The following is a 16462-nucleotide window of genomic DNA, read 5'->3' as shown; positions in this document are numbered from 1 at the left end:
AGAAGCATTGCATTTAATTTTGAAAATTAACCGTTATGTTGATGGAGACAATTCAAAAGTCACCTCAACAACAATCACCTTGGCATCAGTCCACGTGCGGGAAACTGTCATATACCGGCGAATGTTGTTGTTATTCGCAAAATTGGAAACACATTCTCCTTTTGGTTCCCTTTTCACAAAAACGTGCAATTTATGGTGTTTGCGTGGTGATTTCAGTTAAAACCCGAACGCGATGAAGGTTCGGTAAGTGTGTGTTGTGTTGTTTCCTTACTTTTCCGGGTGCATATTAATATTACTTTACGTCCTTACGCGTTCCAGCCATAGCCGTCCGCAGAAAAACATTCGCCAGGGAGGCCGAAATGGGCGCAAAAGCAGCAAAGCGCCTGCGGTGAAAACGCGCCAAGATTTGCGCAAGGAAAAACGACAGCAGAAGAAGCTGAACCGCTTCAACTACCACAACCGCAGCCGGAAGGAACGGCAGCTGCAGGGAGCAGGAGACGGCCGACACCAGAAGCAGCACGGAGGCAAGTTTGCACACGATCAGCAGTCGGATGGCGACGACGAGTCGGAGGTGTTTGACGATGATGAAGAGATCCCGTCGGACGATTTTAGCGATGAGGAGGACAGTGGGAAGGGCATGGCAAAGGGCAGTAAGCACCAGCCCGTGTCGAAACCCTACACGAGCCAGTTGGAAGAGGAGCGGGAGAAGGAAATGATGGAGTTGCGCCGGTATGAGGAGGGGCTCAAATCGAACCGCATCAAGCAGCTGGAGGCGGCGAACGAGGAGGACGATCGTGTGATTGAAAAGTACGAAAAGCTGTTGAAGATCAACCGCCGCCGGAACAAGGAAGGTATACCGAAAAGCTTCAACGATGGGTTGGACTACGCCCTGGAACTGTGCACCGATGAGAGCATACGGAAAATGTACGAAGCGGCCAAGGAGGCGGCCGAGCTGGAGGAAAACTCGGGCGATGAGTTTGTGGAGGATTTGAAGCAAGCCGTCGGTAGCAAGCTGAACGATGTGCCGAAGGAAGATAGTGGCGAGCCGTCGAAGCGGACCAAGAAACGTAAAGAAAAGCTATCGCCTAAGGAGCGGAAAAGGGTGGAAAAGTTGAAGAAGATCGAGGAGAAGTACTTTGGGCTGGACGATATGGACGACGATTTGGGTGAGTACGATTCGGAGATGGAGCAGGAGGAGGAGGTGGCGGATGAAAACGGTGGCGAGTCGGATTATTCGGAAAACGATGAACTGTACGATTCGGACGAGGAGGAGGAGGACGACGAGCTTGAATCGGATGAGGAGCGGGTAGAGGAGAAAAATGGAAAACGAGTAAAATTTGCCCCCAAAGAGAAGGTGGACAAGAAGCGCAAGGGGGCGGATAGCATGTCCGAAGAGGACGAATTTGATGATTTCGATGATGATGCGTATTCGGATGAGGATAGTGAAGCAGAGCTTAGTGAAGAGTTCGAGCCCAGGAAAGGAGTAAAACAAAAAAATGGCACTGAAAAGAAGAGTAAAAAGAGTAAAGGGGATAACAATAGTGAAGAAGAAGATGTTGGAAATGGTGCAGGACGCTTCGTGTTACTAAAACCCAACAAGGAAAAGCAGTCGAAAAATGGAAAAGAAACGAAGAAAAAGGCAACCGGCAAGCGGAAAGCATCGTCGGACTCAGAAGAGGAACCGGAGTACGACGACGAGGAGGAAGATTTCGACGATGAAGACGATGGGCTAGACGACCTGTTCGATGATGAATCTGGCTCGGACGATCCGTCCGACGGTGAAGATGGCAGCAAATCCTCCGCCAAAAAAGACGACGGCACCTGGGAAGACATCTACGGCCGGAAGCGCGACAAAGCGGGCAATATAATCAAGGAGGACAATAGCAGTGCCGGCGTCACCGGTGGCAAATACGTTCCCCCGCACCTGCGCGCCAAACTGGAGGCGGAAGCAGCCGCCAAAGGGAACGCAACCGATCCGAAGCAGCAGGAACGGTTGCAGCGGCTCCAGCGCACGCTCAAAGGACAGATTAACCGGTTGGCCGAATCGAACGTGCACCGCATCTCCATCACGCTGGACAATCTGTACATGCAGAACGCACGGCACGACATGAACAGCACGCTCACGGCGCTCATACTGGAGGCAACGGTCGTGCCCACGCTGACGCCCGAGCGGATGGTGCTGGAGCACATGCTGCTGGTGGCCATACTGCACGCCAACGTGGGCGGCGAGGTGGGCTCACAGTTTCTCGAAACGATCGTTGGCCGGTTCCTGGAGCTGCTGGGCGAGATCGAGACGACGCCGAACGAGGCAAAGCAGCTGGACAACTGTGTGCAGCTGATGTGCCACCTGTACACGTTCGACATCGTCAAGTGCAAGATCGTGCACGAGGTGATGCAGAAGTTGATCGAGTGCTTCAACGAGAAGGCGGTGGAGTGCATCCTGCTGGTGCTGCGTACGGTTGGGTTTATTCTGCGCAAGGACGACCCACTGGCGCTGAAGGAGTTGATCATTGCGATACAGAAGAAGGCAGCGAACGCGCCGGACAAGCTGAAGAATGAGTAAGTAGTTGGAGGTAACGAAGATGGTTGCCATGGTGAATGCAGCGGAGTAGGCGACTTGTCGAGGAATATGAAATGGTTTTAACCAACAAATTAACTCTCTTCTTTCTTTTCCCCCAGTCCGCGTGTTAAGTACATGCTGGAAATACTGTTGGCGGTGAAAAACAACAACATGAGCAAGATACCCCAGTACGATCCGACGCTGGTGGAACACTTCCGCAAGCTGCTCAAGGGCATGATCAACAACGGCAAGTACGTATCGTCGCTCAACATCGGCATCGAGGACATCGTAAAGATACCGGAGCGCGGCAAATGGTGGCTCGTCGGGTCGGCCTGGCTCGGGGCCAAAGATTCGGGGCCAAACACGGGTGGAAAACCAGGGACCACCTCCACCTCCACAGGGGAAGCCCAGTACAGCGAGCAGCTGCTCGAGCTCGCCCGCCAGCAGCGCATGAATACGGACGATCGGCGCAACGCGTTCTGCATCATCATGAGCGCCGAGGACTATCTGGACGCGTTCGAGAAGCTGCTGCGGCTAGCGATCAAAGATCTGCGCATTCTCGTGTCCGTCATCATACACTGCGCGCTGGCGGAGAAGGACTACAACCCGTACTACAGTGTGCTGGCGCAAAAGTTTTGCGACTACGACCGGCGCTACCAGCTAGCGATCCAGTACGCGCTGTGGGATCGGTTGAAGGAGATCCATTCGCTGCAGCAGCAGCAGGTTCGCAACTTGGCCCGCTTCATTACGCACCTCATCGGGGAAGGGGGGTTGGCCCTGTCCTGCCTCAAGGTGGTCGACCTGGCTGAGATCGATAAGGTGAACTTGCGGCTGATGCGCCAGATCATGCTGGGACTGTTGCTGATGGAGGACGAGAACAAGTGTCTGCAGGTGTTCAGTCGCATTTCGGCGAGCTTCAAGCTGAAGGCATTCAAGGATGGGATCAGGTTGTTTATGCATCACTTTCTGGCACGGGGTAGCAGTTCGGCAAACAGTAGCAGCCTACCGGAGGAGCAGGTGCAGTTGCTACAGGAACGCATCAAGCAGGCCGATGAGCTGCTGGCGACGGATACGAAGATTGAGTGCGATTTTTAGAGCGACGCTGTGCAGAGATCAGAAGAAAAGAATAAATCGTTTAAAAGTGAAATGAACATAAAAAGTAGTGCCTACGGAAAACGCATTTGGTGAGTAGTACCGAAAAAAGGGGGGGCCAAAACGCACGTTGCTGTTGGTCGTTTTGAGAGCGATTTGGTTTATTTTTATCCCTTTTGTGTTGTGTCTTCGTTTCTTGCGTACTTTTTCCCCGTTTTTTATTTCCTTTTAATATGTTCCAGGTTTTTTTTTTCATTCTATACTCGTCGGGGATTTGCGTTTCGCTTTCCGTTTCCGTCACGCGATAGTTTTTAGTGTGATCGGTTTGTGTGTGCTGCAACGTGGGGGTTGTTTCACTTGTCCCCCGCCTGTTGCGATCTGAGCTGGTTTTGGCTGGCTTGATTGATTTCATCTTAACGCTCTCTCGGCCTTTCTTTTTCCTTTTTTTGCATTAAATCCTTTCCATTCCTTCGAGCACTTTTTCTTGCCTCCTGTGTTCCTCTCTTTTCTTTATTATAGTGTTTTTGTATAACATTTTTTCCTTTCCCTTTACTAATCCTCGCCGTTCCTATGCGTTGAGCTCTGGGGGGGTTATTGGATTTCTGATGCTTTAAGCTTCTCGTCTATTTGCTCGTCTCTTTTCTTCAGACCCGAATCGCTTTCGCTTCTTTCGATGCGCAAATGCACTTTTTTGATCCAATTCTTTCCTTTTTTCTACTCGTTTGTTTTTGTTTGTTTTTTTTCTTCTTCAATATTCTATCCCAATAGTAAGCCGTTTTGCGTTTTTTGTATTTATTTTTCACACTTATTTGTGTGTTTTTGTGTTTTGTTTTGTTGTCCAATTGTTTTTTTTTTTTTGGCTAGTTTTGGATATTGATTAAATCTTTTACAAATTCTATATTTTGCTCCTGTATTTTCTACCACATTTTTATGTTTTTTTTTAATGTTACCTTCTGTGGAGGGGAATGATGGATGTGGGGTGGGGTGGGGAGGGAGGGGACAAATATGCGGGCGATTTTACTGCTTGCCTTCAATTGCGGTAGTATTTTGTATTCTCTTTTTTCATTCTTTTTTCTTGTCTGTTTCTTTTTTTCTTTTCGATCTCCTCTCTTTACCTGCTACAATTATTGTTGTGTTTTGTTTGTTTTCATGCTCCAATTGTTTTCCAATTAGTTTTCCTTTTTTTCGAGAGTTTTGTTTTTTGCTATTTTCTTTGTCTTTGTTACTATTGTATTAAATGCATCAACTGTGACTTTTGAAACAACAATGTGTGGAGTTGCAATGCTTTGGAAATTATAGTTTTTAAGCAAATTAAGTTCTAGTTTTATTGATTTGCTTCCGTATACGTGTGTGTGAGTGCATTTTGTAAGAAATAATACACACAAAATAAAAATACAAAAAAGTCATTAACCTATCTGGGCGTGAATCGAAAGCAAACCATTCTCTTTTAAATGTTTTTTTTGTCTATTTCCCCTTTCTGTTTTCCCGCTCTCTATTCATTTTATATTCATATACATATATATTTTTAGCATTTATTTTATTCACTTTCCTATAGTCTTCGGCCAGCGCTAGGCCGCTCGGACAGTCCAATCCTCCATCCGTTGGGTCCATCCATTTTATTTCGCATCGCAAATCTTTCTGTCTTTCTTTTAATCCTCCCGACCCACTGGGTTGTTGCATCGGCGGCACCCATTCTTATTATTTCTCACCCTATCTACTTCCGTCTTCCGTGTTTGGGATTTTCTTTTTTTTTTTGTTGCTTTAATCCTTTCTGCCGCTGCTTCATAGATATAGTTCGTTTTTTTTATTTCGTTTTGAATTTTCCTATCCACAACCCCCTTCCCCCATGCCTCTCCCATCCCATGTTTAGCATAAACCAAGCGCACCTCTAAACAGCACATTTTCTCATTGTCACTTTCTCCTACACGCATAAACCCCTTGTCTCCGCCGCGCGTGCTGCTTTCATACTTTCTTCGCCTGACATTCATCGTATTATTTTGTTTTATTCCTAGCACACAATCAGGTTTTTTTTGTTGCTTCATATTTTATGTTTTTTTTTCCTTTCATTTGTTATACTTTTTACTTTTTTATCCTATTATGTTGTGTGTTTCGTGATGTATGTTTAAAGTGTGTGTTTTTTTGTTTCTGTTTTACGTTCATAAAGTAATCTTTGATTCATGTGTTTTCGTTCCCGCCGTTCGAGTCACAAAACCCTATTTTGTGTGTTGTTTTTTTCGTTCTCTGTAAAATAATTTCATTTCATTTCCTCATTTTTCGCTCCTCTTGCAAGAGGAATATAATTTTGGTTCAAACAAAATATGATTTGCAAAAATATGCAAAAAATGCCTTCTCTCGCGCAATTCAACTGGGTTTGATGAACTCATTTCCGAAAGATTGCTTTACGCAGACGTGGCAAAAGGATATATTCTTAACATAAGCACCGAACCTACGGACCGGAACACCATGTACCATACATTGCAGCATTCATGCGATGCCCTTAATATAACCGTGAATCTTTTTCTTTCCCGAAATGCCCAACAAACGCGCAACTGGTGCATTTAAGTTGCAGTGCCTTCAATTGGCATTTCTTGTACAGTTTTTTCTCTTTTATTTCTTTTTTTACTCTCAGGACAAACAAAACACGGATGAACCTTACTGAAAGGATGACCCCATCTTTCGGCATTTTTTGGGGTCTTCTGCGAGTGTTCTTACCGTTGGAGGATTTATAGTTCCAATAGGCAGCCCACCAAACCAACACTAGGCCCAACACAGTAGTGTGGTGTTTGAGGAAAAGATTTTCAAGAAAAAACTATTTGTCCATTGCCACACTTCAGTCCTTCGACTTTCCTTCCCCTGCCCGGAACAGTCCCGATTTTTTTTTCCTGGTGTTTTTCTTCTTATCTATTTTTTTGTTAAATCATCATCATCCACAAACGAACAAACGAACACGTCCAATGGGAGGGGGGAAGAAAAGGAGGGCAGAAGTTTCTCTTATTTCGTTTTTCGTGTTCTGTCGAAATTTTCAGGGAGAGGCGTTGTGTGTTTTTCTTGTTTCGTTTTTTCTTCTCACTTTTAGTTCTCTTTTATTTCATTTTATTTGTTCCATAGTTTTTTTTTCCGTTAGTATGTTTTGTGTTTTCAGTTTTGCTCCAATTTAATTGTTCCGCAATAACAAACAATAGTGCGCGCATCTCTGGCTGGAGTAATGTTCGATATTAGTGCTTTTTTGAATGTGTTTTTGAGTGTATTTTTTCTGTTCTGAGTGTTACTACCTTTCGTGTGTGTGTGTGTGTGTGTGTGTGTGTGTGTGTGTGTGTGTGTGTGTATGTGTGTTTGTGTTTTCTATTCCGTCAATCACTGTTGAACACACAGTAGTATAATGATCGTTATTCCTATTTCGATTCCCTATTGTTTGCTACATTCCTTGCAGTGGGAAGGTAATTTGTTGTTGTATTACATCTTCTCCTGTTTTTAACAATTTGCTTGATCTCTCTTACAACTCTACTGAACTAGATCAACCGAATACGACACCATACACACACACACACTTGCATGGATCGAAGATGTTTGAAAGTGCACGCTAAACATGATCGTTTGGTGATGAACGTGTTTTAAAAAGAAAAAAAACCGTCTTACTTCAAAAATGATTGTATATAGCCACTTAATGCAAAGTACGTTACAAGGTAGCGTTAGACGAGAGGAAGATACTATTTTTTGGGATGAAAAAGAAACCAAACGGAACGAACGTAAGTGGGCAAAAAAGTGGAAAAGCAATCCCTCTCTCTCTCTCTCTCTTGATTGATTATTAGGATTTCATGTCACATCGACTCGTAGTAAGTTACCACATCTCCCTCCACCACCTAATGCTCTATTTGTGATTAGTATTCTTGTCGCCACGCGATTTGCTGAAACAACAAGCAAAACGCCGAATAGGGAGAGGAAGTTGCTTGATCATGCTCTGAGGCACAATACTACACTTCCGCGTCCACCTACTACTACCACCACCACCACCACCACCACCACCCACTCTCCAAATCTTCTGCTATTGTGAACGACAGTACAGAGAGATCGATCTTGCACATTCGGTGTGTACCAGCACTGTGCAGCTAAAAGTTACCCTTTCCTTTCCCCCCACCCCACCGCCATCATAATCCACATGATCCTCTCCTTTCCCAACATGGTTCTTTCTGCAAACTACAAACAACGAAGCTTCTTTCCTTGTTCAAAACGAAAATGTGTGTGGGTGTGTAAGTGTATGTATGGTGAGGCGGCAAACGCATTCTCTGTGGAAAACGGAGGGGGGGTTTGTATTTTCTTCCTCATTTCTCAGTTTCAAATACAACGTGTTCTTCCTCTCTCTCTCTCTCTCTCTTTCTCTATCTTTCTGCTCTAGAGTTTGAAAAAACAAACAAACTAACAAAAAAAAATGCAATAATGGTATCGATTATCGTCGTGTTTGCACCAAATTGTATGCCCCCGCGGCAAGGGATCTGCATTTTCTGAGGATTATATATTCTTCTTCTTCAGCCGCGTTCGCTCCTCCGCTAGTTGGATGGTAAATGAATCCCTTTGCTCACTCTCTCTCTCTCTCTCGATATTAATCCACACTCGACGACATTCGTCTTCAAAAACGGTAAAAAGAAGACCACAACCTCAACCTCAACGAAATAGTGGTTCTCTAGTTTCTCTAGAAGGAGAAAAGGCTAATCCGTCGTAGTTGTGTTGTGTTGGTGGTTGTTAATGTCGCCATTTTTTTTCCCCCATTTAATATAGAAACGATGTTATATAACTATGTTTTGTTTTTCCTTTCCAAACCCCCAGAGGTGCACAGCACACATGGGTGGTGGTGACGGCGGAGCGGACGCGGATGCGGGCTGGCTGGCTGGATGTGTTTGTGTGTGTTGCTGGTGTTCTTCTTGTGCCATCATGCATTTTGCAGTTGTTGTTCTTCTTCTTCTTCTGCTTGTTGATGTTATCTGCTGCTACCGCATTGTTTCACACATCTGTTTCACAATTTCTTTTTGTTTTCTTCCTTGTTCTTTTTCTGTGTTTGTTATTTGTCGGTTTAACAACTTTCCTTTATTGTTTCTTTTTTTTAAACCTCAGAGACGAGATGGTATTTCTAATGTGTTTTTTTGTTTGTTTGTGTTTTTTCCTTCTTCTTTATATCTTTATATATTCTAGCTGCTGGTGGTGGTGGATGCTGTTGCTCTTCTTGCTGCTTGGTGCAACAGGAGGAGTTGTAGTAGTAGTAGTAGTAGTTGCTGTTGTTGTTGTGGTGATGGTGGTATAAGAAAGTGCTGTAATATGTGTGGCCGGCGCCTACTGCTGATGCTGCTGCTGCTGCTACGGCTGATTCTGGTACCGTCGTTTACTGCTTTTTTACTGCTGTGGCTGCTGCTGCTGCTGCTGTTGTTGTGTTTGTTGTTGTGGTTGTTGTTTAGACAGGCAACGAAGTATTAGTTTTTATCACCTGAGGTGTTGTTTTTAATGGCAATCACAGTCTCTTCGCCACATGATTTCAAGACAGTGCACTGGCGGGGGAGAAATAAAAGGATGGAACGATTAGTTTCATCAGCACGCTGAGCGAGACGAAGGATATTCTCACTCTCTTTCTCTCTGCGTCTATTACACAAATACTTACGACAATCTCTTTGCCGGAATCGAATTCCGAGCGCAGCTGGGTACCCAATTCACCGTCCGGGATCTTCAGATCTTCACGCAGGTCGCCGTTGTCGCTCATCAGCACCAGGAAGCCATCGTCAATGTCGGTCAGCTGGTAGTCCTCGCGCTTTACATTCGGGACGTCCATGTTGTGTGTTGACGGGCAGATATCTTCATACCTAGGGGAAAGTGGGGAAGTGAATGTTTAAGCGGTTAAGAAAGGGTGTTGTGGAAAAAGAAGAGCCCGGGTAGTACACATACTTCTTGCCGGTGAAGATGTCGATTCCGACCATGTGGACCTTGGCGTGACCGTGCTTGCCAGTCTTGGAAGTAGACATTTCCACAATCTTGCAGGGCCGTCCCTTCAGCATCACGTGACCATTTTTGCGCAGCGCGGAACACTGCATCGGGAACGTCTGGGACGCGCCGGAGTCGGCGGTTTCGAAGTGAGTGTCCTCCATTTCAGTCATTTTGATTGATTGGGGTTTTTGGGGGGGGAACGATCAAACGCTCGCACACAGAGAGAGAGAAAAAAGAGCACAACGGGGGGGTTGGCGCTAAAAACGAAGCAGAGTTCTTCCGATTGCTGCTGCCGCGGCACTATCCTCCCAGGGACGATGACGACGGGGTGGGTTGTTGTAGGCAGAGATCCTCCGTTCCTCCAGATGACTGGATATACAAACAATGCTGTTGTATATGCACGGTTAATCTGACGGATCTGTAAAAGATCTTGCTTACGCTGTTTTTTGAGAAAGGATAAGAAGAAGATTACATCATTATTAATAATTGTAATAGTGATACACATAGCTAAACCTCGATCCAAGCGGACCGCAGGATACAGCAGCTGGCTTTACCGACGGGTGGCACGAGCTTCTTCTTAAACGCTTAAGAAAAAAAGCGACGGTTTCGGTTTGCGGATTCTGTGGAATACACGATCGCGAACGGCAACGAACCCCTGGTGTTGTTGGACCAGCAACGTTCACAATAGGACAACCAAATGTGTACTGTTCTCGCTGGCGATAGATCGTACACCTAGAAGCTTCCTCCCTGGAGAACAATCTTCCAACCGGGGAAGGAAGTTTACGACGACGACTCCCCTCTCCCCCCAACAAGACAAACATGTGTCTAGGGACGCACCATCGCACTTCTGAATACGTGGTCGGGTGGTGTACGAAATCAATAATCCGTTGCAAATTTTCGATCCCGTGCTTCTTCCTCTTCCTCTTTTCCTTCCCCTTCAACCTACGCAGTGGCAGTGGCTGCAACGATTAGAGCGCGCCGCACGTCAAGGCCAAATCGGCGGTTTGTTCTAAGCATTTTTGCACCAAACTCGCATCAATGCACCCGGCGACCCTAAAGTGTGTGACATCGAGCTGCACACACAAGCATGGCTTTAGAGAACGGGGAGGATGACACCACTCCCGAATTGAAAAATGCGCCGGCTACGCACAACAACAACACACCGCGCAATTATGGTACGATAAAATAGGCAGATTATCATGTGTATGACTTTATTGCATCATGATAAATGCGCGCTATTGGCATGCTATGATGCTATGCCGCGGAGCAATCAATATTTCATCATACTTAAGGCTTAAGCCCCCGGTATGATATTTGTCACATTAAAACACGTGATTTTGGGGTCGACATCGAAAACGATCGTGTTACGAATAATAGAAAATCAATGCGTAACATTAACATGTTCGTTTAGATACGTACAGTCTCTACAAAAACGACCAGTAACGTACAAAATATGAATTGATCGTACGTTCCTCCTTCCTTCTCTTCGTTCTTTTCGTGACGTGCCTCAGGTTCCACATGTGAGCTGACACGTTTTCGGTTTTTAACAACCCAACACCACACCGTTGAGTACTTCTCATTTAAAAGACGGTTCTGTGTGTGTATGGGTGTCATTGCTTCGTCTTATCAGTAACCGATTGGTAACGAATGGTGTGTTTTATGCTGATTACTTATCGGCTGGACCAAGAGAGACGTCAGCGGATGAAAAGCTGAGGCGTTCACTCGTTGCTACTGTTGATAACAATTGATCCTTTTCCAAGGTGGGGTGGGTCATTCTAAACCGAATTTCTTTATCCAATTTGCACGATTTTGTACATTTTCGTCCAAAGAATTGTGCTCAGTGGCCTTTCGATCTACATTGACTTTGCAGGCATCTCGGGATCGAACAATAGAAGAGTCTTCAGAACTCGTGGAGTAGAAACGAGGATCCGAATTTGACTCGTAACACGTGCGATTAAGCGTTACGCACCGCGTGCTGTGTCACCTATGTATCACACAACACGCAAATGTATTCGTTTCCAAGGTGACGACGATTGGATCAGTCAGAAGCCCTCTATTGGCGGTTGGGAACAAAAGGTTGCTGAAAAAGAACATAGTGTAGTGCATGAGAATAGAAGAGAAAGCTCTTTTTCGTTCGTTTTGTAAATGGATGGGATGGGATGGGTCGGTTGGTTAGCGGTGGTGGTGGTGGGCAGAGGAGCGATATTGCTTTTATAGAAGAGATATCGAGAAGTCGGAACATCGCACCCGTTGAACATAACCTAAAAATAGAGCCGTGTCGCCCCCGGTTTGCCCGTGTTCGACACAAATCGGGGTAAAATGGGTACAATAGAACGAAAGTTTGCCTCTCACTTCGATCGACGTGTAAACTTTTTGTTCTAGTCTGTGATCACACACACACATATGTACAATTTTGTTTAGATAAATTGTAACATTACTATATGAATATACTAATAGAATACAAGACTTTCAACCGTTTCAAGTTGACATGATACGATGTATCCTACTATCCAAGACTCCAAGACTTTTTCTTACTGGAAATTGTGACTGTGTGTGTGATGATGATGATTCGCTCACTCTACACAAGCCGGCGAAAAGAAGGCAAAAAGGAGAAAGACACAACAGTGAAAACGGCAAGTCAAATGCGGATCTTTACCCTCCGCTTTGGCGGCGGTTTGCCGGGTTTTTAAGCCACACCGGCGCTGATGATGATGAAGGTGGTGGTGGTGATGTTGAGGAAGAAGACGAAGAACATTTGCCGACACATCGACCGCTGCTGTAACCTGGCAGCAGGCCCGCACGGCTGCTGCTGCTCGAGCACATCGTAGCCGTCTCAAGAAAGCATGTAAACGCCCTGCGCCTACCGCGTTGCAGGTAGAAAGAAAGAGAGCGAGCGAGCGAGCGAGGGAGAGAATGAGAGCGCCAACAGGAACCGCTCTCTGCCCGTTACGGAACGAACGGTTCGCAAGCGGCACACGTGGGAGCGAAAAAGAGAGAGAGAGAGACAGACACCGCGCCACCGTGTGGGTTGGAAATCAATTGGAAAAAGGTAGGCTAAACTGCTTCTTTGCATCATCATCCCTCTTCCGTGCACGTCTAATTCCAATGCACGCCTTTTTCTTCCAATTTCCCGGAGATTTTTTCTTTGAAAGTTAGAAACTATTTTTTCCGCCATTACCAAATCGTGCACTGTAAAAAACGTGTATAAAAAGGGAGCAATCATTCCTCCGAATTGTGCTCAAAATTCGGCACACGTTTTCTGCACTTCCTTGCGGCGGCCGCCGCCGCCGCCGCCGCCGCTGTTGCGTTCCTTGCGCACCACACCACTTTCCGTCTGTGCATTCGTCATTCCGCGCGCGCACTCATACATTCACCGACACAGGCACATCAATGACCCCTCGTCACACGCACACACATGCACGGGCGCGCACGCACAACTCACTGCTCACTGCCTATATCACCACCACCATCATCACCACTTGCCATTTTGCTATGTTGCGGCATTCCGGCCGGCTCCACGCTTGATGACATGCAGCATAGCAGCAGCAGCAGCAGCAGCAGCAATAGTAGCCACGTCAACTGTTGACACCTGGAGCTTTCCCTAGCCTTCCCTATTGCTTCTCAAGACAGTAGCGGACAAGTGGAAATGTGCCCCTTATCACACCACACACTTTCTCGTCCTCCCCTTTTTTGGACAGCATGCATGGTGTGCAATTCCTTACAGTCTCTGCCAAATTGGTGGAAAATTTCAATTAACACAGGAAACGTGTCTTCACACCTTCTAGTCGCCCGAGTGGGGGTGGTTAGAGAATGTTTATGGTTTTTTTTCTTACATCCATAGCTAAGCTTGCCAATGTGCTAAGCTTAGGCAGGAACATGAAATCATTCAACAGTGTTAGTGAGTGTGTGTTTGTGATTGCACTTACCCCTCCCACCTTGGTAGCACGATTTTACAGTTTCAGCTGCGAGACACGCGGCTTCCGACCGAATCGGCAATCACTCTGCCCCTCTTTGGCCTTTGTTGATATCCAACGAGCCCTTGGCCTTTCTTAGACTCTTCGCTAAAATCATGTGTACAAACATCTGTGTGTGCACCAAGAGATCAAAACGACTGCAGCGAATCCCTTTTTAGTTTGACAGATTCTACCATCCAAGTAGACATCCCCGACCAACACAACTTGCGGTCGGAACTGTGTGTGTGTGTGTGTGTGTGTGTGTGTGCATGTGCAATTCTTGCACAATGTCCGCCCGAAGGGATATGTTATCAAAAGGCACGATAAAAATACAACCAGTCTGTGCCAAATCCTTCCAACAATCTTACTGGTGCGTAGGGGTGGAAGGTCCCATTTTGAGGTTGGTGTGGCAAAAAATCCATCCTTCTTGGGGACAGGCACCCCCTCCTCCCCGTGGGTTCCGTTGTTCCAACTCTGTACCCAATGTTGTGGGTACATTTACAGAAAACTCTTCAGACATGGTGAAAGCTCTACATCGACCGTAGCTGCACCGCACCCAGCGCGAACAGACACATCCGGTGGTGTTCTCGACAGCTTCTTTGACCATGTGTGTGCGTGTGCGTGTGTGTGGACTCTCCTTAAACGCACACACACACACATACGCTGCAAATAAATTCGCATTTTACTACCAATAACTTGCACAAACCCCCTCTGCCATCGAGGGTTCTTCCACAGCGATGTGACCGTTCTTGTTCTTCCTCTTCTTCGTTCGTGGCGCACAGGAGCTCCTTTCACGTCATTTCATCGCGCGTTTCCGCTTTTCCATCCCATTTCGAACACCGTTTTTTAGTCCACAGTTCTCCTCTTCGGATATGGGCCGCCGTGTTGCCGCTAGAGCCACGGGCACCGCTTCTTCCACCACCATCATCACCACCATCGACGACCGCGACACCACCACCACCACCACCATCACACATCGCCACCGACACGACGGCGACGTGCAAATGTAAAGGGGGCAGCGGGCGTACGGAATTATCACACTCTAATTTCTCCAGCCAGCCAGCGACCCGGGCCCGAAACGCTTAGCACACCCGTGTTCCACGCCGCAAACCGAACCGTTTCGTGCCACCGGCGCCCGTTTTCCAGCAGTTTTTACACACTTTTCCGGTACGCACTCCGGCAGAATGTCGCTACTCACATGTGTGATCAAAATGGTCACGGACAAAAGAAGATCGCTCCAACGATGGCGTTAGTTGCGGAAGCACATCGGTGCGGTGCGCGAGCGAGACGGCACGATTCACGCGGCACGAACGTGTGGTGTTCGCAAGAGGGGCAGAGTTTGACAGCCGCACAGTTTGCGTTTTCGTCGTGTACGCGGGGCCGCGGTTGTGGCCGGCGAGTGTGCGTTTCTGTACGTCGAGCGAGGGGAAAACGCAGCCGGGCCGCTTCCGGTGTCGGTGTTTTCGGGCGAACGCTTTTGACCGCACAGCGGGAGTGTGCATTTTGTGGGCAGTTGTTGGTGGGGTTTTGTGCGTTTGTTTTTGATGAGAATTTAGTGGATGAAAAGGAAGTAAAGGTAAACGAGAGGAGGTATGCATACACAGCAACAAGCTTTCTCTATGCCAGGTAACTAGTTTTTTACATATTTATTATACTCTGTTTTCCGGCCTACTTTTCAATGTTAACAGCATTATTTAAACTTTCAATATGTTTTTCAACAGCTGTCATTATTTGTGACACATTTGTGGCTGTTGAAAAAAGTTCGGGCGATTGTTGAATAATACCGTTCACATTAGAAAATGACTTGAAAAACAATCCGGCTTTCCGTTTATCCGTGCTGTTGAGAAATGACAGTTCAATACAAAAGTGACATTGTGTTATGAGGAGGATATTTGAAAAAGCGGTTATAAGAGCACATTGTCATAACAAAAACACTATAATTCATGGCAAATTTTATATATTCTCCTTGGAAAAACATGAAGTTAGTAATAACTGGGTTATTTTTATCAAAAAGTTGGAAAAATTTCCAAAAAACAACCAGGAATTGGTGATAAAATATATCATTTGACTCATTATCCGTGTTTTTCGCTTATCCGGGCGAGGTCAAGTCCCGAGAAGCCCGGATAAACGGCGCTCCACTGTATTTATCTTATTAGTATTAGTTTTTTTTAACTTTGGCTTAGTTCTAGCGAGATATTTCGACTTTTTTGTGTAAATATTTACTTCTGTAACTTGTGTAAAGAGTTCTGCCCGCGTCTGGTTAATATCTTTTAGATGTTAATATCTATTCAAATAGAAGATACAATTAGACAAATAATATAGGTAATTTATTCCATACGTTTCCCAATAAAGTCGGGAGATTTAAGAGATAACTAAAACAAATTTTGCGTGTCTCTGAAATTGGAGAAGGAATACAATAAATAGAGATCATGAAATTTCTCGTCAATGTATATTAGTAAGCGATTAATTCTAAAAATGATGATAGTGTTAAACCTATTTTTATATAAAATATGGAGAACTCATGTGCCACAAATCCACTAAACGACCACTAAACGGCTCAAGCTCTCAACTTAAACGGAATTAAAAAAAACTTCGTTTAGCAGACGGCAAACGACTCATGCATTCTAAAAATAGCAAAAAAGCTAATGGCGCCAATGGTTGGTTTGAGACCCAGCCAGTTAAGCTTTCCTCGTTTTGAGAGCCTTCTCCTTCTCTCTGTACGTTCTAGTTCTAGCGAGGAAAGTGCTTCACTGGTTGGGAATCCCATCAACAGATGGCGCCACCAGCTTTTTTTTTTGCTTTTTTTTTGTAGTGAGTCGATCACTGTCTGCTAAACGAAGGCTTTCTATATTCCGTTTTGGTAGAGAGCTTGGGTCGTTTAGAACCCGTTTAG

The 16462-nt window shown here is 45.8% G+C and overlaps 2 protein-coding genes across 10 annotated transcripts; one reads left to right on the top strand and one right to left on the bottom strand.

The window, feature by feature from the left end:
* Positions 1-84: 84 nt before the first annotated feature.
* Positions 85-3719, top strand: LOC1270646 (nucleolar MIF4G domain-containing protein 1 homolog). The gene is made up of 3 exons (XM_061659177.1): positions 85-243; positions 319-2559; positions 2680-3719. Exons 1-3 carry the CDS (start codon positions 233-235, stop codon positions 3653-3655), a joined length of 3228 nt encoding a protein of 1075 aa, XP_061515161.1. The 5' UTR covers positions 85-232; the 3' UTR covers positions 3656-3719.
* A 4212-nt stretch (positions 3720-7931) lies between these two features.
* LOC1270647 (eukaryotic translation initiation factor 5A) lies at positions 7932-15019 on the bottom strand. 9 transcript variants are annotated; one of them, XM_564212.4, is made up of 4 exons: positions 14768-15019; positions 9578-10055; positions 9297-9495; positions 7932-9186 (listed from the first exon to the last, which is right to left on the bottom strand). In XM_564212.4, the coding sequence occupies exons 2-4, from the start codon at positions 9784-9786 to the stop codon at positions 9112-9114; spliced, it is 483 nt and encodes a 160-aa protein (XP_564212.2). In that variant the 5' UTR covers positions 9787-10055; positions 14768-15019; the 3' UTR covers positions 7932-9111. The 9 variants fall into 9 exon arrangements, with proteins under 9 accessions (XP_564212.2, XP_061515166.1, XP_061515165.1 ...); XM_061659182.1 differs by having other exon boundaries at positions 14745-14908; XM_061659181.1 differs by having other exon boundaries at positions 14730-14857.
* Between the last annotated feature and the right edge of the window lie 1443 nt (positions 15020-16462).

The sequence above is a fragment of the Anopheles gambiae genome, chromosome 3 (genome assembly GCF_943734735.2).
Source record: "Anopheles gambiae chromosome 3, idAnoGambNW_F1_1, whole genome shotgun sequence".
NCBI classification, from domain to species: domain Eukaryota; kingdom Metazoa; phylum Arthropoda; class Insecta; order Diptera; family Culicidae; genus Anopheles; species Anopheles gambiae.
The sequence above is the reverse complement of the archived record's forward strand: the minus strand, read 5'-3'. Positions and strand labels throughout refer to the sequence as shown.

What these genes read in the sequence shown, in the direction of transcription:
- LOC1270647 (XM_061659180.1), bottom strand. Translation starts at nt 9,786, where the DNA reads ATGACTGAAATGGAGGACACTCACTTCGAAACCGCCGACTCCGGCGCG. An exon ending in GACATCTTCACCGGCAAGAA is followed by an intron (nt 9,496 to 9,577) that starts GTATGTGTACTA and finishes ACTTTCCCCTAG; the next exon opens with GTATGAAGATATCTGCCCGT.
- LOC1270646 (XM_061659177.1), top strand. An exon ending in CCGGACAAGCTGAAGAATGA is followed by an intron (nt 2,560 to 2,679) that starts GTAAGTAGTTGG and finishes CTTTTCCCCCAG; the next exon opens with TCCGCGTGTTAAGTACATGC.